Source organism: Phragmites australis, chromosome 14, assembly GCF_958298935.1.
Source record: "Phragmites australis chromosome 14, lpPhrAust1.1, whole genome shotgun sequence".
Lineage (NCBI taxonomy): Eukaryota > Viridiplantae > Streptophyta > Magnoliopsida > Poales > Poaceae > Phragmites > Phragmites australis.
In genome coordinates, this window is record NC_084934.1 from 25,951,153 (window position 1) to 25,976,117 (window position 24,965).

The 24,965-nt window shown below is 45.9% G+C and overlaps 3 protein-coding genes across 3 annotated transcripts; 2 read left to right on the forward strand and 1 right to left on the reverse strand.

The window, feature by feature from the left end:
- The first annotated feature begins 10,533 nt into the window (after positions 1–10,533).
- Positions 10,534–11,154, forward strand: LOC133889999 (zinc finger protein 7-like). Its single transcript, XM_062330431.1, has one exon. The coding sequence runs from the start codon at positions 10,585–10,587 to the stop codon at positions 11,113–11,115; it is 531 nt and encodes a 176-aa protein (XP_062186415.1). The 5' UTR covers positions 10,534–10,584; the 3' UTR covers positions 11,116–11,154.
- Positions 11,155–13,455: 2,301 nt separating this feature from the next.
- Positions 13,456–14,698, reverse strand: LOC133890000 (uncharacterized). Its single transcript, XM_062330432.1, has 4 exons — positions 14,496–14,698; positions 14,267–14,372; positions 14,071–14,178; positions 13,456–13,893 (listed from the first exon to the last, which is right to left on the reverse strand). Exons 1-4 carry the CDS (start codon positions 14,576–14,578, stop codon positions 13,792–13,794), a joined length of 399 nt encoding a protein of 132 aa, XP_062186416.1. The 5' UTR covers positions 14,579–14,698; the 3' UTR covers positions 13,456–13,791.
- A 9,068-nt stretch (positions 14,699–23,766) lies between these two features.
- Positions 23,767–24,666, forward strand: LOC133891501 (WPP domain-containing protein 1-like). The gene has a single exon (XM_062332230.1). The coding sequence runs from the start codon at positions 23,788–23,790 to the stop codon at positions 24,457–24,459; it is 672 nt and encodes a 223-aa protein (XP_062188214.1). The 5' UTR covers positions 23,767–23,787; the 3' UTR covers positions 24,460–24,666.
- Positions 24,667–24,965: the final 299 nt, after the last annotated feature.

Genomic DNA, 24,965 nt, shown 5'->3' on the forward strand with positions numbered 1-24,965 from the left:
AGGGAAAGCCATCATGGTAACCTTTATTAATCATCAAATAACTGATACATCGTTTACCAAAATTGAAATTTAAAAACTCGGTGGTTCCTCGCGCCAAACAGTCCCCTCGAAAACACTGCTCCTACTAGCTAATACATGAGCTGCCATGTTACCTTCCCTACGGCAATGCTCAGATACAATTTGGTCAAACTCTCCTGCTGTGATATTGCAATCTTCATAAATAACTGCTGCTGCTGTAGCCGAGACTCACCCACTAGCATTGTTGAAACAACTTCCATGCAATCAGAGTGGACGATGATCTTATTGCAACCAGTGCTAATCGTCAGATCCAAGCCATCCCCAAGAGCTGTCGCTTCCGCCATCGGGGCCTCAAAAACATAGTCGATCTTCCTGTTGCAAGCAGAAAAGAAATTTCCTTTATCATCTCTAATGATAGCCCCAATAACTCCCGATTTAGTTTCATCATCATACGATGCGTCAACATTGAGGAACACCATTTCCTCCTTTGGTTTCATCCACCCAGTTCTCTGCACCTGTGAAGGTTTCTGTTTTGCTTTCCAGAAATTTATGGCTAGAACTCTTATGGACATAGCTGATCTGCCTACGTTATGAACCTTTTCGCCATGAACGAATTGTCTCATCTCCCACCAGGTGTACCAGGCATCAACTAGAGCGAGAACTGGATTCTAACCGTCCCGAGGTGAGGTGCTGAACGCTCAGGACTTCGAATTATTTCCTCTAGTACTGCAGGTCCAGCTCCATCTACTCTCTTCGCTTCTTCTATGTACTCTGTCATACCCAGCTCCTCCCATACTTCTTTCGCCTAGCTGCACGGGAACATGAGATGTTTAATGTCCTTGCATTCCATCGCGCAAACAGGGCAAGCACTTTCTACACTCCACGGAATAATATGCCGGTTAGCAAGCACCATCCTACATGGGATAAGTCCATGCAAAAACCTCCAGCCAAAGATTTTTATCTTGACACATCCGTCTTCTACAGGTGTGTAGACCACCCTTAACCATATTCTTTTCATTTCGTTTCCTTCCCAATTCCCTTCCTCGTTCCTATTCTTTTTATTTTCTCTCATCTCCAACAACTTCTCTTTGAAAGGAATCACGAAGGGAAAGGAGAGATAATCCCGTCCTGAAGAGAATGACCTTGAGAATCCCATCATGAAATGAACCGTAAAATAAAACTATTAGAACACTGAAGGAAACGAAAATCTCTTTACGACGGTATTTTGATCTTCGAAGGAAAATGATTGACATGGCCTAAGTAGGATTTAACGTTGAGGTACCCTGGTTCAAAAAGCAGCCTGCACGCCAAACTTGTGGGCCCGTTCCGTGTGATAAGCTGATTTTACTGTAAAAATATTTGTCTTTGTAAAATTCCATGTCACGAAATCTTGCATCCCCTGCCTGGCAGTAGGAATTGCCAATATACGATAAACATCCACCGGGGAAAAGATATCTCTAATAAGCACTTCATCCCACATCCCGAGGCCGGATCAATTAATTCGTTAACATTCTTCAAAAGAAGAGCACCCCGTGGTGTCATAATCTTTCTTGTGGAGCTCATCGGTATCCAAGGATCTGACAAAATATTTATTTGAGTGCCATCTCCAACCCGCCAAATGCACCCTCTCTTCACTGTCTCCACTCCAACCAAAAGACTCTGCCAAGTATAAGACGAGCCACTTTTCATCTTTGCATATAAAAGTCTTAAGAGCCAAATACTTTCCGGATGGAAAAATCTTAAACCATGCATCTTGATACTGACTGCCTGTTGATAATGAACGAGCAAGAAGTTTCTATCCAGCTTCCTTAATTTTCCTTAGAAAGTCTTCAGATCGAATGCAATGCTGATTCCATTCGGTAGAGCTCAAACCGCATCAGCTACTTTATTCAAAGGTAGTATAAGTTTATCCATGGTTTGTTAATTCGACCCCACCTTCCATCCTCCTTCGCTCGTTCCCCCACCTTATGTCCTCTTACACTTGTCTTCGACGGTGCATCTATCACCACCGCCTACAATTGCGCTAATTTTGTGTCCTTGCCTCCCTGCCTCGCCCCGACACTAGCCCACCGATTGTTCTTCGCCGCCCACGACTCGCTGCACCCCCGCCGTCCTGACCCTGCGCTCGCCTCCTTCACCGGGTCGGTCTCTTTTACATGACCTCTTTTAAGTCCGACAACGAAGGAGTCTCAAATTAACCCACCAGTGTTCTTCGTCGCCTAAACAAACATACTAAATTTTAGATTCGAAATTTAAGAATCGTGCATAAATATTGTCAACTAACGGAGCAGCATATATCTAGGCCAAAACATACAACAGCAACAACATATACCGCGCAAACGAATGCTAACGCCGTAAAGTATTTCATAGCTGGGAAATATTACACGTACGTGTGCTAATTTTTGCACTCGTCGCTCTTTTGAAATCGAGAATCGCGTGGTAGCACTGCATTCTTCAAATTAAGCAAATAGCAACCGATCGACCAATAATTGGTCATGCAGATCAAGTCTCCGCTCGATTATTGACCAGCAAGTCTAGCGTTGGGCAGATAGCAATAAACGTGACGTGACGAACTATGAATCCCTTCCCATGCACGTACGGCCACGAAAGATGGACAAAAGGTCCCTAAACTTGCTAAATTTTCACAATCGAATGCCGGCCGTTGTCCAACTAACATACGCACACGTGTCGCACAATCGCGACAGCTACTCGTTTATTTTCCCGGCGGTTGTTGGGACTGCATGCACATCAGATTCTAGAGAACTTAGGACCTGTTTGGTACGATTTCAATTTTTTTGAAACGTTTTGAATTTGGTTTCTTGTTAAAAATGTTTTTACGGTGAATTAGAATTAATTTATGCAATAGTTTAGTTAGTTCAGTAGATTCAGATTTATTAAAATTGTATGTGAGAGGGAAGTTGATTCTATTGAGAAATATCATTTTAAGTGATTCTATCGCTAGTAAAATAACTTAAATGTTTCTCTTAGTTTATTGCAAGAATCAGAAATCAAATTAGCTACCTGTTTGATAGGGATTCTCCTGTTTTTGGCTAGAATAAAAACGTTTCTCGCTACTAGACGCACCCTTAATTACCCAGTTACAACGTACTACTAGCTTCGAGCCCACATGATGCGGGTGGTTTGGATTTTGCAACCAAACAAGACATCTGATTCTTGTATGAAATATATACTGTATCATGCATTACTAATTGGTATCAGAGTTAAGAGATCTAAAAAGATAAGCTCTTTTCCATGGAAGATCATTTAGTTAGTTTTTGATGTCTATATGGCTCTATATTTATACGAGGTGGTCCAAAATATAATCTCATACTGTTTAGATAGATGAATGAAATGAACTACTCAGGATGGTCTGGTTGAGATTCTTGAAATATCCTGCGTAGAAGCTGAACCATCCGACTCCCTAAAATCGGCCGCATCACGCAGTACGGATCCATCTCGAGCGCTCCCATCGAGGTCACCTCCCGTCAAGGCTTTGCGCCGTCCTCTCCTCTACGCTCTGTTCCCACACACGGCAGCGTCGCAGAACTGTTGGCACCGCCGGCGGGCCTGTGCCGCTGACCGACGCCGTCGGTTCTTCACCATGCTGGATCGTTTCGTCTCGCTGTCGCTCTGGTCGTACCTATAGGATACACCTACGAGAAGCGGGACACGCGGAGATATTCACCGGCGAAGCGAGTGTTGGAAATAAACACATCATGGTTTAGAGCAGTACGTGCGTGAGTTAGTTTGATTGAGTCGGAGTCTGTTGGAGGAGCCGTGTGCGTGACATTGATCCGAGTGGAGGAGGCCGCGTCGTCCGGGCGAGCTGGTGGCTCACGGAGGACGCCGAGCGGGTCCTTCGGATCGTGGCGTGGAGGCCGGACATGGAGGATTAGCTCCGTGCGTCGCCTGGCCTATATGTAAGCCCCGTGCTCCCTTGTACTCGTTGTCCAGTCCTTGAGTGAAATAACAGCCAAGATACAGGCCGTACGACGGCCGCGGTGTTCGTCGCCAAAATCGCGTCTACTGTTCATCATCTTCAACCTCCGTCCGGCGAGAGAGAGATAGTGATCCTCGGGCTAGGTTCCAACAATTGGTACCAGAGCTTGGTTTGGAGAGCATGTCGTCGCCGTCGAGCCCACCGAAGATTGGAGATAGCGGCAAGGCTGTTGTCGCCGTGGAGCGCGTCGTCAGCAACTCCGACGCCGTCGAGCTACCGCTGCTGACCAAGGCCAATTACCACTTACCACGAGTGGCCCTTGGTCATGCAGGTGTCGTTGGAGGCCATGGAGCTGTGGGACGCGGTGGTGGCCGTGTCCAAGGAGCGCGCCAAGGATCGGCGGGCGTTGGCCGCCATCTTGCGCGCGGTGCCACCGGAGATGAAGGCCGGGCTCGCCGTGAAGAAGACGGCGAAGGAGGCATGGGATGCGGTGAAGTCCATGAGGGTTGGTGACGATCGCGTGAAGGCCGCGAGCGTGCAACGCCTTTGGAAGGAGTACGAGAACGTTGTGTTCCGCGACGGTGAGTCCGTCGGAGACTTCGCCATGCGCATCAGTGGCCTCGTCGGCAGCCTGCGCGAGATGGGGGAGACGCTGGAGGACGGTCGCGTGGTGAAAAAGATCCTACGCGTTGTCCCGAAGAAGTTCAAGCAAGTTGCCGTGCCAATTGAGATGCTCACGGACCTCAGCACGACGACCATCGAGGAACTCGTCGGCCGGCTGCGCGTGGCGGAGGACGCCGAAGGAGATGAAGTTGCACCGGAGGTCGGGCAGCTGCTGCTCACTGAGGAGCAGTGGGAGGCATGCAGGCGACAGCGAGGCAGCAAGGAGCAGGCGTATGGCGGTGCTGCGTGCCGTGGCGTTGGCGAGAAGGGCGGCGGCCATGGCGGCGACCGCGACGACGATGACGACGGCGGCAGCAGCACAAGCTCGGGGCGTGGTAAGAGCCGTTACCGAGGCAAGTGCTTCGACTGCGGGGAGCGCGGACACATGGCAAGGGACTGCCCGCGGAAGAAGAAGGAGCGTACGTTGCTCTGCGACATCGACGAGGAGGCGATGCTGCTGTGATGCGCCATGTCGTGTTTAGGGGGAGATTGTTGGAAATAAACACACCATGGTTTAGAGCAGTGCGTGCGTGAGTTAGTTTGATTGAGTCGGAGTCTGTTGGAGGAGCCGTGTGCGTGACGTTGATCTGAGTGGAGGAGGCCGTGTCGTCCGGGCGAGCTGGTGGCTCACGGAGGACGCCGAGCGGGTCCTTCGGATCGTGGCGCGGAGGCCGGACGTGGAGGATTAGATCCGTGCGTCGCCTGGCCTATATGTAAGCCCCGTGCTCCCTTGTACTCGTTGTCTAGTCCTTGAGTGAAATAATAGCCAAGATACAGGCCGTACGACGGCCGCCGCGGCGTTCGTTGCCAAAATCGCGTCTACTGTTCATCGTCTTCAACCTCCGTCCGGCGAGAGAGAGATAGTGATCCTCGGGCTAGGTTCCAACATCGAGCACCCGTCCTCTTCTTCTCCTGAGTCGACGCTTTGGCTCGCTGGTGCGCTGCCGCGTTCCGGCAGTCTCCGCTTCCCATCCTCTTCACCCTGGAGGCGAAGAGGCCTCCACCATGGCCGTCGCCCGCTTAGCTCTACTGGTCTGCAATAGCATGCACCTCCAGCTCATTTGAAACGGTGGAGATCTCAGGTCCATCTCCATGACATGCAACTTGGAGCAATGACTTGTTGATAATTTGACCTCTAATTTCCTAATTATGGAGTTTGTTTTGTGGTTGATTTGATTCTAGCTGGAACCAATGGTGAGCAGAATCTTGTGAAGGAATATCATTAGTAGGGCCTGTGAAGGGTCATTCCAACCCTTTCAAGCCTATGAAATGAGTGTACGACAATAGGAAGTAGATGATTTTGATCCCAGTTGTTTCTGTAGCTAATTTTGGTGCTTGCATTGTGAAATGTTCCTGGTTCTAGGAACATGTATAAACTCTAAATTGTACTGAAACATGCTTCGAAATGTCCATATTTTTGTTTTACCAGTGCATGTTCGTGTGCCAACTATTCTTGATCTTACAAGAAAATCAGCCATAGCTATCACCTTGTTTGATGCTGATGTCGATGCACAGAATGCTGAGCAGCTTGTTATAAATACATATTGTAGGTGTATGTTCAGAACTGCAGCAGATAGCTGGAACAGTTAGACAAAATTTGATTTGGAAGAAATAAATTTGTTATGTGCATGATGAACTCCCCATTATCGGCGCTAACAGATGTGTATTTATCAAGCTAGGAGCAAAGTGCATGGGTAGAGAAGGTAAGCTCACCTAAGTTTGAGAGAAGGTAAGCTCACTATGTGGATCCAGACAACCAAACATAAGACTATACTAGTTTATCTCATTACTCACGACCAACTAAACAAAAATATATATTATCCTATACAACCAATCAAACATCATACATGTATCAATCCATCAAAAATTAATCTATTCAGCTAAACCACCCTATACAAAATTATTTCCATACAAACAACTAAACACTGTTGAATAGTTGCCAATAATTGAGACTGCCTTTTCGTATTGAATGTCGACCTACTACGATTCCCTTCAAAAAGATGTTTACGTACTCCCTCCGATTGCAAATGTAAGTCGTTTTAGACTTGTGCACAAGGATTAAGAAAGTAGATTAAATGACCTCGTTGCCTTTCATTTATTCTGTATTAGAAAAGATAACTTATTTATTTGTGAGAGTAGTAGCATTTATTAAATAAGGATAAGATGGGAACGAGAGAAAAAAATGCATAGAAGTTTAAGAATGATTTATATTTAGAGAATAGTTAAGGAGGCTAAAACAACTTACATTTACAACCAAAAAGAGTACTTAACTGGAACTACTTATTAAAGTTGAACACTGTCATCCCTCGATCAGCCTCGAGGTAAGCACTGTCCATTAACGACAGCAACAACTCTACCCATCTACGGTCTACCTACCGCGAGAGTAGCCGACCGAGGCCGACAGAATGAAAGACCAAAAGAATACCGTCGCATCGCATGTCTGCTTGCCTGTACCGCACTCCTGTTTTGCTGACTCGCACACTAACCGCACGCGGCAAAAAACCTCCGGCTGATCCCTGGAAGCTTCTGATTGCTAGTGAATTGGTCGACACTCGAGTCACTCGGCACAACCTTTACAGCGGCAGCGGCACCTGCACTACGCGATCCACGACCGGCCTTCCGGATAGGGCTGGATCGTTAATCTCCTTTCTGGGTTTGATTGCTGGGCTATCATTTTGAGATGATTAACCTGGGGACATGCACCTAAACATATAGGCTGTTTGGTTAGGGCTAAAGTGAGATAAGCTAAATTTTGATTGTACCTTAAAAATTTAGTCTTTGTTTGATTTGAGGCTAAATTTTGATCATATCTTGAAAAAATTTAATCGGTTAAAATTTTTTATAGCGTTTTTAGGCAAATTTTGAACGGTCAAATTTTTCACTAAAATTTTTGACCAGCCAAATTTTAGCGTGAGTTCAAACCAAATGCAAATTTGACGACTAAAATTTGGCACTACTCTAATTTAGCATCTGACCAAATTTTAGTTTGGGCTGTTTGGGAAAAGAACAAAAAACCCCGCAATTACAAGCTCCTTTAGGCCATGGGCAATGCCGTGGACGTGGCAGACGCTAGCAGGCGGTTTAATCCGTTTCTGTTTGTTTTTCCCAACGTTGAGACTCTTATACGGGCACTTGATCATTATCTCTCTTTTAAGTACTTATCTAAGCATCCCTTGCATTGTACATGCTCTTATCTTGGCTAGATAGTGCTATTGGATCGTAGCATTTGCATGCACGAGAGAATCAAAAGGGGCCAGGGGAGGAAAAGAAAGGCGCCGTGGAATTCACCAACGGCAGGCAGCAGGACGACAGACACTGTGCGTGCATGCATGTACCCGTGTACGCACGAATGAACAAAGGGGGTTGGCGCGACAAGGGTACCACACCCGGCACGCCACATGCATGCAGGAATGCATGCAGAAGCGTAGCTCTTTCTGCCATGCCCTGTTGGCTGTTGCACGCCCATATCGTCTGGCCCGTTGTATAAGGAGTGTCACCTAACGAACGACGGCTCATCATGGCGTCTGAGCACCGGTGTCTAGTCGTCCACACAACGGAAGATGGGCAAGGTCACCCAGGTGTAGCTGTGTCAGCAATGGCCGTCCAAGTGCACGGTTCTGTACGTTGGAACTTGGAAGGAGCACTCTTTAGTTTATGTGTGTACAATCAATCGATCCTCCCTCTGTACCCTGGTGTTCCGTTGATGGTAGCACGCGATGAACATCTCATTCGTCTGTAACAAAGGTGTTACTGTAGCAAGGCATGTTCAGACCAAAGAGGTTAGTAAGACTAAGCACTTGTATAAGAGAGGAAGCTACGGGAGCCGGGAGGCAGCCCAACCTGATGCTCACGCAGCCGAGCCGAGTCACCAATCCACTAGGGGCAATCAGCATCAGGGATTTTTGACTCACTGGTCCAGCTGAATATAGTTCCAGTTGTCTCTCCCCAACGTGAGCCGCATATGCCAACAGCTGAAAGCAGACACCATATCGCTGCATAGAAAAGCATAATTACCAGAAGCTAGGCCGTGCCCTTGGCACGCCACTCTTTCCGTTGGATTTACGTCGCATGGCATTTGATTCCTAGTTGTCAAAGTATTTGAACCATTTTTTTAACAATTGTCCAAAAAATCACCCAATGTTCAGGCGACATTTGCAAAAATCACAAAAACATTACGTTTTGTTGCTCTCAACCTTTAAAACACCATCCAAACAGTCACCAAAATTTTTGTAACATTTTCGTAGTGTAGAGGAGGGCAACAAGTATTGTTGGAACTCTTTCCAACTACAGTGCCGAAGGGGTACTGTCCAGGAGAGAGAGGAGTGGTGCACGTGGAAGGAGAGAGATCTCTCTCCGGTAGCCTTACCACTTGGATTTTTTATATAGGTGAGGTGGAGAGTGAAACTTCCTCTAATACACTGAGGACGTACCATGATAAGAAAAACGTGGTGCGTTAAAGGCAAAGGCAAAGCTAGGAATTAGATATAGGAGGGGCCAATTAAATATGGAGGAGGCTAATTAGAACAAAAATTAGATTGAACTGCAGTTAACACGTGCTGATCAATACTTTATTAGCCAAATGACACGTCGTTAGGGGTACCAGGCCCCCTCTAACTATACCGTGGCTTCGCCATTGGTCAAAGGGCTGAGATTCAAAACACCTTACATGTAGATCAAAACTATATGAGTCATGGCAAAATCTACGTTGGGCAACACCTCTACGAAGAGACTGAAAAATATTAGAAACTCGTGAGTGAAAGCGAAGAAAAGGCTCATGTACACCAACAGAGGGGCGATATATATTTCGGGTGCTCCACTCCCACCCACGTCGCTCATCTCTCCTACGGCGAAAGCAAAACCCAACCAAGTGACCCTCTCTCTAGTAGTATGTGCAGTGATGGCATCTCTCGAGAACTCGACTGTCTCACTCGGAGCTCTCTCATCTTAGGGTGTGGAGCTCTCTTGGGTTGTAGTGTGGGTTCCTTTTTTGTGGATTGAGAAATATGTTCATTTTTTTTTGTGATTTTGGACTTCTCAGCTTCTAGAGTAGTAGGTGTGGTGAACACAATCTTACTCTCCCCATTGTAAATCACCCTCTCAAAATCCAATCTAAGAGTCAAACCCGCCTTATCAGCAGACCAAGATCAAATTTATTTTTCTTTTACCCTCTGAGCACTTCTCCACCAGAGAAAGGAGATACATTCCCAATCAAAAGCTTTTGAACTTGTCATCTAACTCAACTGAGTTTGTCCTGAAAGATGGTGCAGATGAAATAATTTGGCTGCGCATACTTAAAACTCCCAGTACTCTCCAATCTAGACCCTAGCTCCTTCATACGCTTATCTTTCAGTTCAATATACTTTTCAAGCAAAGGTCAATTCTTACAGACACCTAAGAGAGTAGAACTAGACTTCTTCTCAAGGAACTTTTTCTCGATACTCTCAAGCCGACTGACGACTTGAGTATGCATATTACAAAACTTGGTAAATTCAGCAATAAAAATCAGATAACTCTAACATTCTTCAACATTGGGTTTAGATCTAAGCAATACAAATTCAATAACGATAGACTCATACTTAGACTAAGATCATTCAATTCACACAAAACTTTCTTAAATAACATATCTTTAAGTAACCTATCCTGGCTAACGAGAATATCATTTAAGGTATCGACTTAGATAAAAAGCTGATCGTAGAAAGATAATACCTCAAAAAGATTCAGCTCAGAGTCGCTATCATCGTTGTTGTCATTCTTCATGGACCAGTAAAATCTTGGCCTTATTCTTAGGCACACAAAATGCAAGTACACATGTAACACATGTTTGCCACTACTGCAAACTAGCATATCGTGGTCTACTTTAAACAACTGATATCTTGCAGCTTCTTTTTATAGCAAAGTAGAGCTACCACAGTAGCACAAACCTTGAGCAACCCTCTCTTCTGCTACTTCCAACAAAGAAAGAAATGGAGAGAGCACCTAGAGTGGAAGAACACAAGTCAGCAGACCAAGTTGCTGAAGCTGGTCACGCCGATGATATAGCATCTCTAAAGTTGGGTCTTGATGCACCAAAAGGCGAAGGAGCTAAGCCTCCAGAGGCCAAACCTGAGGCTACTCCACACAGGACTTTCTCCTGCAACTACTGCACGAGAAAGTTCTTCAGCTCGCAGGCACTCGGCGGGCACCAGAACGCACACAAGAAGGAGAGGTGTGCAGAGAGGAAGTCACACAGCTTTCGGCAACTGATGATGGGCCTTCCTCTACGTACTACCTTTCTCCAACCTATGGGCGTTAACTCCCACTCCACAATCCTGAAGGAGCATGGTGAAAGAGCTGCTGTTGTCGTAGCAAGATCTGATGGAGGCCAAATGAGTGGCTGGATGCCTTTTGCAATTGAAGAAGCTGGAGGGTTAGTGTGGCCAGGGAGCTTCAAAGTAAATTCTCAGGAGTCGAAGAAGCAAACAGAGAAAAATCTTGACTTGACCCTGCGCTTGTAAATTTGTAATTCACCGGTAGACAATTATATATAAGCAGTTCCTGGGAAATGTAATTTTTTTCATCATTTTTATTGGGTGATCAAGTTTAAAATGCATGTTAAGAATTGTTCGTCTCAAATGCATGGCAAGAATGAACAAATTTGACCTAGAGCTAACCTTGAACAGTTATATCCAAGCTCAGAATTAAGATATAGTTGAAATGATAAAGAAATACAAGCTCTGCTATCTTTTTTTGTTCTTTGAAAGATTCAGCAAAACCGGCTTATATATTAATAAGAGAGAAGAAAAGAGCCTCCATTAAGATGCAGGAAGTACAATGCGCGAGAGGAGCAGGCGAGACATGCGGACTTAGCCAGACTGGACAAGAGCACCAAAATGACAACAAAAAGGCGATTACTAAGCTCTGCAATCTTGAAGGAAGCGACAGCTGGGGACAGAATTGATACCTCCATAAGTGAAGATGTTGTCCATAATCACCCCGCCCCCTCCCCCTCCTCTCCCAAGCACTCAAATAAGTCATCCCACTGCACTTTCTAGCAATTCTCTCATATGAACATTGGATCAAGTTAGAGTGAACCAGGCCAATCTTACACATCACACTATAAAACGGGTTAAATATCTGCCTGATCCGGTTAAGTCCAAGTCTCACGCGAATGGTAGTAGCATGCTGGACCAATGCAAAATCAGTGGCTATATATAGAGTGTCGGACTGATGCACAATAACAGGGTTCTTTCTAGAATCCGCAAGAAATAATGGAAAAAAGGTGGTAGAATGACTTACAGTAAGAGTTTCTGGAGCACACTCACTTATGGCGAGTCAATAACAAAAATAAATCATGGAGGGCAAAGCAGAAAAGCAGGATTATGGATCTTTCCCATTATGATTAAGATGGTCTATATGCTATAGATATACTGATTCTTCTAAATCTTAAAAAAAATGAAGCTAAGGCATGTTTCTTATCTAGCATTCTGAATCTTTGTGCTGATTAACATTACAGTAGTGACTCCAGTTCACATTTATATGTTTCAGTTCAGCGGTAAATATTGTTTCACAAGATAAACCAGATGCATGACATTGCTCCTCTTTACCAATAACAGACAATTATACGCCGGAAAAATCTTAGCCACCATGATTGTTGGAGACTTTGAGACTATCAGGCTATCATGCAACACAAGTTGATCATCTATCAACTGAACACCCTACAAGTCTTGCAAATATCCAATTACGGGATTGCTACTTGTAAAACATCGATATAGTCAAGTGACATGATCTAAATTGTTTCATCGAAGTGTGGGCATTGTACTGATTTAAGAAAAAGCTAACAGCCACAGATTTTTAGCATATAAATGAATCCATGCAAAGTAGTGTAAACGAATCCGAAAAAGGGTGATAATGCATTGACATATCAATGGAAGTATACGTGGAAAGAACAAGAACTCATTCCTTTTCTGTTGGAGGGAGTGCATCGCATTAGAATTCTCTGGTGAAAGAATGAGAACAGGCTGAAGGACGGGTGAATAAATGCGAAGTGAGATACCAAGAGTAATACTTAGCAAGTTGCATCACTGGTAAACTAAAAAGATTGCAAATATGAGCACTGCAAGTCTGTAACACAAACAATTAATAGCCTTCAATAGCGGTCCTTCCAAAGATTACATTGCACAATCGTCTGGTGGGTAACATAAACTAATCTCCTTAAAACAAGTTACATAGTCCTCTGGGAAACCATCCCCTCAGGATCCTTTGATGCTATGCTTTTACAGTGTATTGGAAGTTATTAGTTACGACAGATATAAGGAAGGTAGCAGATCACAGTGTTATGGTATTCAGGATTCAGTATTCATCCATCATAGGCAAACCTCAAAATAGTTTGTAACTATCATCAATATTAATACTGATGATTAGTGTAGCTGCATTGTTTAGCAAACCCGAAACTACTTCCGACATATTAAACTACGGGCAAACTAAGGATTTGACTTCTCACATAGTAAACCAAAGGTATCCAGAAACTGCGAAACCAGTTACTTGGTACTAAGAATTAGCCAGGCTCTCCAGACATATCAACATCCATATTTCCAATGATGTAGCTGTTATCCTGATGCTCTCTTGTAGAATTAAGTATGTAGTATGTTTGTTGTGGAATATATCTATTCATGAAGAAGGCATATTCGCCAACACCTTCAAGTTGAAATATCTCGAATTTTGAAATCATATGTCATCACGTAATATCATATCTTGTTACTCGAGCATCGCTACAGCAAGGCATCATAGCGACAAGAGAAGGAACAATATCTTGTCAAATAAATGTTTAGAGCACAGGAAGCTAACTCAATAATGAATGAACAAACTATTAATCTAAATTCATCAATCAGTTCACAGGACTATGCATATATATGCCCACATTCTTGTAAGTTAATTGTTCAATATTAGTATACAACACAAAGGTTGGCAATACTGTAATGCTACAGATTCTACCCTGGCTGCCGGCACAGGTCCTATTTCTAGGCTGTATGCAGAAGTCCATGTGGCATACCATTGCAAGCAAAGGATTCTTAAAGCCAACATGAAACCTCTTTGCACTGGATTTAGCCTTTTTGCAGAATCTATCGGTGCAAGGAGAAGAAACAATTCGTCAATGTTATGTGCATTACTGAAGTACTCAAAGTTTCAAACTGTCAGAGCTTTGCAAGCATTTGTGCGAGCTCCTCATCGGTCACCTCCATCTCCTGGTGTTCTCCCACAGCCTCTGCAAGACGCGCCGCTAACTGGTGCTTACACTGCAAAAGTAAAAAATAACAGCCCAAAATTAAACTAGGATTTCAGTGGCCACAAGCTAACAACTAACGAATGCAACTCCAACATTCCGACCTTTCGCGTTTTCCAGAGATATACTTCTATCGTACATGAATTTCACTGAACCAAGCTGAATATGCAGTAACGAATAGGGCACTTACGCAGAGCTGCTCGACGCGCCCGACAATGTCGTAGAAGAAGGAGTAGCAGGTGCAGAGGTGCTCCGGGAAGCAGAGGTACTCCTCCTTCCTCTTCGACTCCCCCATCACCTGCAACCCAAACACAAGCCTTGGTGTGAAGTATCTGCCCGCCGGTTCGGCCGTGTTGGGGGGAGCAAACAACGGGGGAGCAACCGACCAGGAAGAGCGAGCGACCGCTGGGTGCGCCGGTGACGCGACGGACGCCGCGCTCGTCGACGATCTTGCAGGCCCGCAGCATGTTCTTGCCGAACAGCGTCTCCAGGCTGCGGAGCAAGAGAGCACGTCAAAGAATCGAGAGAGCGAGGCATGCGTCATGGGTGGGTACAGCACGGATCGAGAGGGGTGGCGCCTTGGCGGGGGCGGTTTGCCGGTTTGGCTTTACTTACACGGATAGGTGCTCGTCCGAGGCGCGTCCCGCGGACTTGATCTCCGCCCAGATGGCGTGCGAGACGGCGGTGGTGGCGAGCATTGCGCGGCGGCGGGTGTGGGTTACTGGGCTGGTGGCGCGCGCAAGGTGCTCGACGCTTTGACGCACTCGAGCGCGGACCGCGGGGGGACTCGTGGTGGCTTTGTGGGCGGCTGGCAAGTGGGTCCGCAGACTCGGATGTCTTTTTGCCTTTTCCTTTTCTTTTGTGCAGCGACCCGTATCGCATTTTCGCAGAGATGACAAAAAAGAGGGGAAAAACTCAAGTTCTCTGCTGCAGATTCCTGCTGACAAATCACTTGGTCGGCTCAGATCACAGCGTAGCTCTCCGCTATGAACATTCAGACGATTCGAAGAACTGAAGGAAATTTATATCCACACCGTGCAAAATGCCGATGAATTTCTGATTACAAGCACTCGAAATGGCAAAGCAGCTAAATCAAAACCAGCTACATGTACTTGTATATGCAGTTCAATTCTCTGAAGTCCGAACACTTCTGCCACATTCTGCAGCCAGCAGCATCAGATCAGAAGTAGCAGCAGGCTTAGGAACAGCAGCAAGACATGCGTCAGCGGTTGTGGAGAGGGTCCGACGAGTTGGGCACCCTCCGCTCGCTGCCCCTGACCAGGCCTTCCGTCGCCGGGAACCGCCACCACTTCCTGGCCCGCACACCGAGCGTCCCGGCGCCGGGCGGTTCCGCGTCGGTGGCGTTCGCTCCGTCTGCGCTGCCGGCGACGGCGTCGCCTTCTCTTCCGATGACCGCGGTGGCGAGCAGCGTGAGGAGTAGAAGTACTAGGAGGAGCAGGAGCCTTCGGCTGCCCATCTCATGCATGGAGTAGAGTAGAGTGGACGGACAGTCACTCACTCTGTGTGTGTGAGAGGAGCTGGCGTGCTCTGAATCTTCTTCTGCTGTCCTAAATCAACGGGACATGCATGCAAGAGTCGAAGCTAAATCAAAAGTTTTTGCTTCGGTATCATTTCAAATTGGGCGTCGTGAATTTGTTTTTGTCCTCCTTTCTAAGTTGCTTTTAGGTAGGGAGGTTAGTGAGAATAGGAGGTTAGTGGCAGATGATGATGGGGTGATTAACGATAAGTAAATGGGAGCAGTTGAAATGGCCCGGGAAACAGGGGACACGGCTTTCCACGAGAGAAAGGCCTCGAGGCTCCAGAGCCTATGCATGCAGCGCAGCTTCTTTTTCACGATCCGCAATCCGCCGAGGGTTCGATTGGTTAGAGGGGTAAGTTTGGGTGGCATAGTATTATTTTTGTTTTTTAATATAATGATTTAATTTTTTGTTTAGTTAGATGTGTAGGCTAAGTTAGTTTTTTTTAAGGATTAGAGTAGATAGTATGGGTTATTTTTCTGTATGGCTAGATAGATTGGATGAATTGAATTGGTTATGATGATTTTTTTTACTTACCCTTTTATTGTGTAGTATTTTGGATAAATTTGTTTATATTTGAATTCAAATTAAATATTAGCTCATGTTTTTTTATCAAACGAATTAAAATGGGTTGTCAGTGAAATCTAGTTTGCTCTGAAAATGTTTATAATTTTTTTATCACTTTATACATATAGATAAAATTAAGAGTTAAATAAAAAGTATGAACATAAATACAAACAACAAACAATATGTAGCTAGCTAGCTTTCTTCTACTCCTGACCGCACGCAGAGAAACTAGTCCACAGGGTCGTGACCGCCTGCGCATTTGCTCACGAGATCCGCACTCCGGACTCACACAGCACCACTCTGCAGACGAGTAACAGAGCAGCAACCACTGCACAGCATTGCCGTCGCCGCCAGATCTACTGTGCCCCGATGAGATCCGTCGGGCCCAAACGGAGAGAAAGAGCAAATCCACCGCTTTTCAACCCATGGCCGAGCTCACTCGCGGTTGTCTTCCTCCGAGCCGGCCGCATCTATCCCGAGGCCAGCCACAAATTCGTCAAGCCACCGTCGGACCCGTCGCCAGGCCAGATCGTCATCGCCATTTCCGACCGCTGGTTTTCCATAGCCACCGTGAAGACCTCCACCGACGACACACCTCTCCAGAGCTTCTACGGGCGAAAAAGAACTTCGGTGAGCTCCTCTTCGGTTGCCGCCGGCTAACGAGAACCACCTGCGCGACAGGGGCAACTGCTGCTCCTGTTGCTAGCGACGTTGCTGAGTGGAGGTGAGAGGAGCGCGAGCAGAAGAACGTGAACGACCTCGTTCGAGTCTTTTGGACGGCTTATCTCATCTAGCATCTCATGAAATATTACCTTTAGTTAATATTACTTTTAGTTAAATGACTGCGTCCGCTTCTAATCACAAACCAAACATCCGGTAGAGCCCAAAAATCTAGTCGGAACGATCCCATCTATCCTGAGGACAAAGGCTGGGGCTTTGTTTTTGGTTTTCCAGCTGGTGCGGGTTTGCAGTGTCGGAGTGGAGACAGGGACACGGGAATCTGGATTTGTCGGGTGCAGTGACGAATTTGGTTTGCTGAATCTGATGCACCTTGAGGATTGTTGAACATTCCAACACTGCAGTTTGTTGTGGCTAACATGAGTTGTCTACGAAGACAAGTCTATCTCCAAATCAAAATGAAAGCAAAAGAAAAGTGACATAATGGGACAATGCTTCGTTAAAAAAAAAAAGACATACTTGGACAACGAATTCTTTTAACACTCACCATCGTAAAGGATAGGAGTATATATCATTGCAAGATAATCGCAAGGTGTGGTCATGGCTCATGACCAATAATCTGTGATTACATGAAACAAGAAATTTTACTATGAAAGCTGTTGTGGTTGAGAAGCCACACATGAGATAAATGAAATGGTGGGCATCAAATGAGCTTGAGTGCTCATTGCCCACATAGGGTCTCTCTCTCTCTCTCTCTCTCTCTCTCTCTCTCTCTCTCTATATATATATATATATATATATATATATATATATATATATATATATATATATCCTCTTAACCTTGGTGGCAAACTACTAAGAGCATCTCCAACAGCTCCTTTATCCCACCCGCCATCCGTCTTGCATGTCAAAATTCCCCAAGAAATGTCTCCAACAGCTCATCCACCACGCTCGCCATTTTGACGCACCCTCCATTCCCAGCCTCCCGCATGCCAAATGTGACGTGCCTCTCTCCTCATGCCATTCACAACTACCTTCTTCCCCATGTGCTCGCACCACCGTCCGGAGTTCTCCCTCGCAGCTCGACTAGGACGGAGCAGCGGTCCCCCTCCCAGATCCGCCATTTTCTGGAGCTCTTGGAGAGAATGAGCTAGGAAAATCCCATGGAAACGGGTATCAGATGCACAAGAGAGGCTCCTTGATCCATTCTTGACGGAGGGATTTGGTCTTTTGAGTTGCCACGCTGGAGAAATTAGATCCTGGGGCCATCCAAGTGAAAGAAAAACTTAATGTTTTCGGTGCCCTGTTGTTGCATTGCTGGCTCCCTCCAGATCCGAGCTGTTGCACGAAGGAAGGTAGGATCTTTGCTCGCCGACCCCTCAAATCCGCCCAAAATTTGGGTCTCTTAACTCTTGAGCTATTCTTGGGAGCTCCGTGCTTCAAATCTTTTGAAAAGGTCGACTTTTTTAGTTGGGGTAGATGTGGGAGTGATGTCGACTACTTTTTGAGTTGTCCTGCTATTTGTGCCAGAGCTAAAGGAGATGAGGGACGGCATCAGGAGCATGTCGAGGCGCGCCGGGGGCTCTGACGGGCGCGCTGGCCATGGTCATGACATTCTTGGACTGGCGGTGGGCGAACTTGCCGCCGGAGCTGTTACTGGACGTGATATAGAGGGTGGAGGACTGCAAGGCAACGTGGCCGACGTGGTGACAGGTAGTGGCATGCACCGCCGTCTGCCGGTTGTGGCGCGAGGTCACCAAGGACGCGGTGAAGACGGTCGAGGAGTGCGGCAGGATCACCTTCCCCATCTCTCTCAAGCAGGTATCTACCTCCTACATCATTGTCTCCTGATATCTTGAGTTCATGACTGGTTTGTTAATTAAGATGTAAGAATTTGGATATCTGGATGCTCAACTTGGTGGTTTCACATTGTTAAAAATAGTGATTCTATTTAGAGCACTCTATAATCCCAGTATGGTCACTCGTAGACTCAATAGTGATATTGGATTAGTGATTGCATTTCTATATACATGTTATCTGGAAACAGAGCTATTTTTCTGATTATGATACTTTGTTGTCATTTTGAAGGAACTACGACATACATTGAGAAGTCAAGTCCATTTCCAACCTGTTGATGAATCAGGAACCAGGGGTCCCTGAATCCCGAGGCCAGGCCAGTAATCCGCCACGTGGCACCTTCCCGCGGGGTTCATCTCCGCGAGGTACGAAAAGACTAAGTCCCGGGAGAGGGCGCTCGGGACCATGAACAGTTGTTCCCGAGTACCCGGGTTCTCCGATGATCTGCGAAGACCAAGTGACCAGAAAGAGAGTGCTTAGGGAGGTGAACAGTGACCCCCGAGCACCCAAGTCCCCCGACGATCAGGAAAGCCGAGTACCAGGAAGGGTATGCTCGGGGCCGTGAGCGGTGGCCCTCGAGCACCCGAGTACCCCGAGGACCAAGAGAGGACGTTTTCAGGAGAGAGTGCTCGGGGAGGTGAATAGTGACCCTCGAGCACTCGGTTCCCCGACAGCCCAAGAAGTCCTTCGTCGGTGGCCCCCACAGAGGTCTAGCGATGAGGTGTCAGCCAGTGAAAGACCTGTCACTTCCAACTGCTTCTGCCACGCTCGGTGTCAGTCCCTGCCACATTCTGGCAGAAGGGCGTGGGGACATTTAATGCACGGGTCCCATCCCGCGTCACCCGGTGAGCCTTGGGATAGCTTCGCAAGGCTCGAGGCACCCCGCCTGCCGCCCTGCTGTGGCAGGCATACAAGACCGAACGGGCACGCTGGGCCGCTCTGCGGCTGCCCGGTGGGCCCTCTTCACGGCGCCCGTTGCCAGCGCCATCATGACGACCGAAGACCGGGCGGGGGGCGCGTTTTCAACCCCCGTCACTTCGCGCAGAGACCATGATGACTACCTTTCCATTTATGGCGCATTGGAACTCGTGCCCTCCATTTCAGGGCACGCTACCGCCGGCGAGTATTTAAGGGAGCCGGCGGGCACGGACAAAGACAGTTGAGTTGATTCAGTTGATTCAGAGATTTAGAGGATTCTCATAAGCTGAAAAACATCTTCATACAAGCATAGAAGCTGAGACCATTGAAGAATAAAGAGCTCGAAGCTCTAGGATAGACAAACATTCTTGTAACCAGCAACATTCCTGAGAGACATTCTTATGGTATTTATAGCATCTACACATGAGTAGGGTATTACGCTCAGTGCGACCTGAACCTGTCTAAAAATCCCTCCAGTGCATTTGATCCTTCCACCTCACCTGCCATCGCATTTACACCATTTATTTCTCCCGCAAACATATTCAGAATCATCCCCTGACCGAATCTCAAAAAGGGATCCCTCAGGATCCCTGCGATAGGAGTTCACCCTCCGACACAACCGATGGATTTGGTGGAGTAGTGATCAATCAAATGCTATCAAGCAGATCGTCTAGTTACTCTGTAATCTATAGCTTAAGAAAACAAGTATTGCAATCACAAAGCTTTGAAGTTCAAGATCCTCAAGCTCTTTGTGAAGCATTGTACAGTTCTTGATTGTTTTGTGTATACAAGTTTTACCTTTTCTTTTTGAAGCATTGTTCAACAAGGCATGCCATTTAGTAAGGGGAAACGAATGGATTTGTCTACGATGAAAAGTATGTTCTTACCAGAGGCGCCGGTCCACGGACCATCTTGCCCTGGTTGTTGTACTAGGATCCATGGCTGGGGCAGATGAACTTGTTCTCGACGGTGTTCCACGGTATGACTTAGTTAATCTGTGTTATTGTATTTGCAACTTCGGGTTTTGACTACAATAGTTTTAGCTGTCTCTTGATATCACACATAACAATTGTATTTGCAAACTATAAGGAGTTTAAAGATGTTTATCTTACGATCTTGTGACATACCAAACCATGTTATCATTTGTTGTATGAGCTATTTGTTCTGCGAATTATAAGTTGTGTCAAAACAATATGATACATTAATTCAGAAAGAATTGCATACATTATCATACATAATTTGAAAAACTACACCCCTTCATAATGAAAACACTACTTGATATGTTTCGACTACATTATTACAAATGCTTACACTATAAGAACTACGACTCTACATAGAGTTGCCATAGGTGCTCGACTAGATCATCTTGAAGCTGAGAGTGAGTTTATCAGTCCCTGATATCATGATTGCTCTTATCAACTCCACAAACTAAGACATCTCAAGGGTGTGCTCATCTTCAATTATCATCCTGTGCTCATCTTCAATTATCATCCTTTCTCCCTCATAATTGTAATGGAACTCTTCCGGCTAATGATCGTAATCGAAGTCTTCTCGCTCATCTTCAATTATCATATTATGCATGATGACATAAGCTGTCATGATTGTCCGAGTGTCTCTTGATCCCAAAACCTTGCTAGTCTACGAACAATGTCAAAACGAGTATGTAGAACTTCAAATGCTCATTCGACATCCTTCCTAGCACCTTCTTGAGCTTGCGAGAAAAGTTTTTTCTTATTACCTTGTGGAGATAGTATTGTCTTCACGAATGTTGCCCATGGTGCATATATGCCATTTTCCAGATAATAGCCTATTGTATATTTGTGACCATTGATAGTATAATTCACTTCTGGAGCTTGTCCTTTGGCTAACTTTGCAAATAGAGGGGAACGATGAAGAACATTAATATCATTGTGAGACCCCGGTAAACCAAAGAAAACATGTCAAATCCAAAAATCTTGTGAAGCAATGACTTCCAGAATAATTGTGGGCTCATGCATATGACCGATATACATTCCTTGCCATACTGCAAGATAATTTTTCCACTTTCAATGCATGCAATCTATGTTCCATAGCATACTGCGAAAACCTCTTGCCTCTCACATTTCAAGTAAACTAGTAGTATCAATATTATTTGAAGATCTCAGATACTCATCTTCAAAGACTTTCACAACAGCTTATACAAACCTTTTAAGACTCTCTATAGCAGTAATTTCTCCAATTCGAATAAATTTATCGTAGCATCTGCTGGTACTCCATAAGCTAGCATGCGAAATGCAGTGGTAATCTTCTGCAAAGGAGATAACCCAAGAACCCCAGCACTATTTCTTTTTTGTATGAAATAGCTATCATACTTTACTACAGATTGCACTATACAAAGAAACAGAGAATAAGCCATTCTAAATATGTGCAAAAAATAATAATAAAATGAGACATGAGGATAAAAAATAAGAGCAAACAAAAACATATTCACTAATTACAAACCTAGGCCGAAAGATAGCCGGGTCATAGGTTGGAGCCACTGAAAAGTAGTTTTGGTATAGTCTCGTATGTCTGGCTTCTTTACTGCAATGAATTACTCGATGTCCTGGCACGGAACTGCCACGACGATGAGCATTCAAGTGTTGATCTTCATCGTGCACTTAGAATGCTGTAGCAACAATGAGTTCATCGTCATCAGATGAGGTCGACGACGAATCTATGAGAATTTGCTTGATGATGTTGCGACGCCTCATTGTGATGTTGGAGAGGAGATAAACATATGTGAGAGAGGACATAAAGAGAGTTGGGAGAGGAGACACAACTCAGGAATGACAAATGGACTTGCATATATAGACTAAAAAATAGCTTCGGAAAAATAGCTGTTGAAAAAATTGCTGTTGGAAAAATAGCCATTGGAAAATAGTCGTTGAAAAAAATAGCTGTTAAAAAAATAGCCATTAGAAAAATAGTTGTTGAAAAAATAGCCATTAGAAAAAAATCGCTGGAAAATAGTCGTTAAAAATAGCCGTTGAAAAAATAACCGTTAGAAATATAACCGTTGGAAAATAACCGTTGAAAAAAATAGCCATTTGAAAAATATCTGTTGAAAAAATATCCGTTAAAAATATAGCCGTTATAAAAAAATATAGTTGTTACAGATATATTGTTAGTTATAGAATACTATTACAAAATAAGAGAAAGACTATAGAGGATAAAATATGAATATGTTATTGGAGTGGTGGAGTAATATAAAGGGAGAAGCTTTATAGACGACAATCCATATAGGGACATGGAGAATGAAATATGAATGTTCTATTGTAGTTATTTTAAAGAAACAAAAACCAAACTCAGCCTAAGTGCTAAGAATAACTCCAACAACACATCCATATTTCATCCTTCGCGTCCTTGGTGACCTCGTGCCACGACCGGCAGACGGCGGCGCACGCCACGTCGCCTCGTTGTCCTCCACCCTCTATATCATGTCAAGCAGCAGCTTCGGCGGTAGGTTCGCCCACCGCCAGCCCAAGAATGCCGCGACCCCGTGTGGCCATGGCCAGTGCCCGTCAAAGCCCCGACGTGCCTCAACATGCTCCTGATGTCATCCCTCATCTCCTTCAGCTCCGACACAAATAACAGGACATCTCAAAAGTAGTCAACATCACTCCCACATCTACCCAACTAAAAAAATCGACCTTTTCAAAAGATTTGAAGCACAGAGCTCCCAAGAACAGTTCAAGAGTTAAGAAACCCAAATTCTAAGCGGATTTGAGGAGCTGGCGAGCAAATATCCCACCTTCCTTCTCAGATCTAGAGGGAGCTAGCAATGCAGCAACAAGGCACTAGAAACATTGAGTCTTTCTTTCACTTGGGTGGCATTGGGATCTAATTTCTCCAGCGCAGTAGCTCAAAAGACCAAATTCCTCTATCAAGAACGGATCAAGGAGCCTCTCTTGCGCATATACTCGTTTCCATAGGATTTTTCCAACTCATTCTCCCCAAGAGCTTAGAAAATGACGGATCTAGGAGAGGGATGTGGCTCCGTCCCAATCCAACTGTGAGGGAGACTTTCAGACGGTGACGCGAGTGCACGAGTAATTGGGGATGATATGAGAAGAGGCACGAGTCACATTTGGCATGCCAAGGTCAGAAATAGAAGGCATGTCAAAATGATGAGCGTAATAGATAAGCTGTTGGAGATTTTATAGGATTTTTGACGTGCGGGATAAATGACAAGTGGGATAAGAAAAGCTGTTAGAGATGCTCTAACGTGGTTTCCGTTTGAACCGGAAGTGACCCAGAAATCGGCGTCGGGCGGGCTCCCAGCTCAATAGAAACCCAGCAGCCGCGCGTGCGGACCGCGTGTTCACCTGATGAGAGCTTCCAGAACCGAAGCGAACCAAACTAACCCAGTCTGCAAGTCTCCAACACCACACATCACACACACACACTCTCTCTCCTCCGCTCTCCATCTCTCCCCCCACGCTACGCCACAGATCTCCTCCTCCTCCTCCTCTCTCTCTCTCTCTCTCTCTCTCTCTTCATCAGCCATGGCGGAGGGCGCCCCCAACGCCGCAGCTGAGGGCAGCCAGCCCGCGCCTCCCGAGGGATCCGCCGATGCCCCGCCAGCTTCCGGCGCGAAGGCCGCGGAGGCTCTGCTCCCGTCGCTCAGCATCTGGCCGCCGTCGCAGCGCACGCGCGACGCCGTGGTGCGCCGCCTCGTGCAGACGCTGGCGGCGCCCAGCGTCCTCTCCCAGCGCTACGGCGCCTTCCCGGAGCCCGAGGCCGAGCGCGCCGCTGCCGCCGTCGAGGCCGAGGCCTTCGCCGCCGCCTCCGAGTCTGCCGCTGGCGCGTCTCCGGCCTCCGTTGAGGAGGGGATCGAGGTCCTCCAGGCGTACTCGAAGGAGGTCAGCCGCCGCCTCCTCGAGCTCGCCAAGTCCCGGGCCGCCGCCGCTGCAGCGCCCGCCGAGGCGAGCGCGCAGGAGTCGGAGGACTCATCGGCGACTGCTCCTCCTCCCGCGGAGGCTGCCGCTTCCGATGAGTAAGGCGTCGGCCCGCGCTTTGGTCCACCGAGAATTGCTGTTATTTTGGCATTTCGTTGGAAATTTATTCATGGTTTCCACTGCCTATGGTTAGTAGTATCTGCTGTCTTCTATTAGAGATGCGCGTGAGAAGAGGAACTGATGTTTGTTTCATGAACCTGGTACGCTGCTATAATATTAAGTTATAAACGGTGCATCCTTGCCATTGCATATGCATAAGTTATGCATGCATGTTTGCATCAGCACATCTGTTCTGGACTTTCTGGTTTTCTGGTTGCGCTGCGGTTAATACTACCTCCGATTGCAAAATCAGGTCGTTTTAGATTTATGCATAAGGATTAAGAAAATAGATTAAATGACTTTGTTGCTTTTTATTTATTCTGTATTGGAAAAGATAACTTATTCATTTGTGAGAGTGGTAGCATTTATTAAATAAGGGCAAGACGGGAATAAAAAAGAAAAAAGTGTATAGAAGTTCGAGAATGACTTATATTTAAATAAAGAATAGT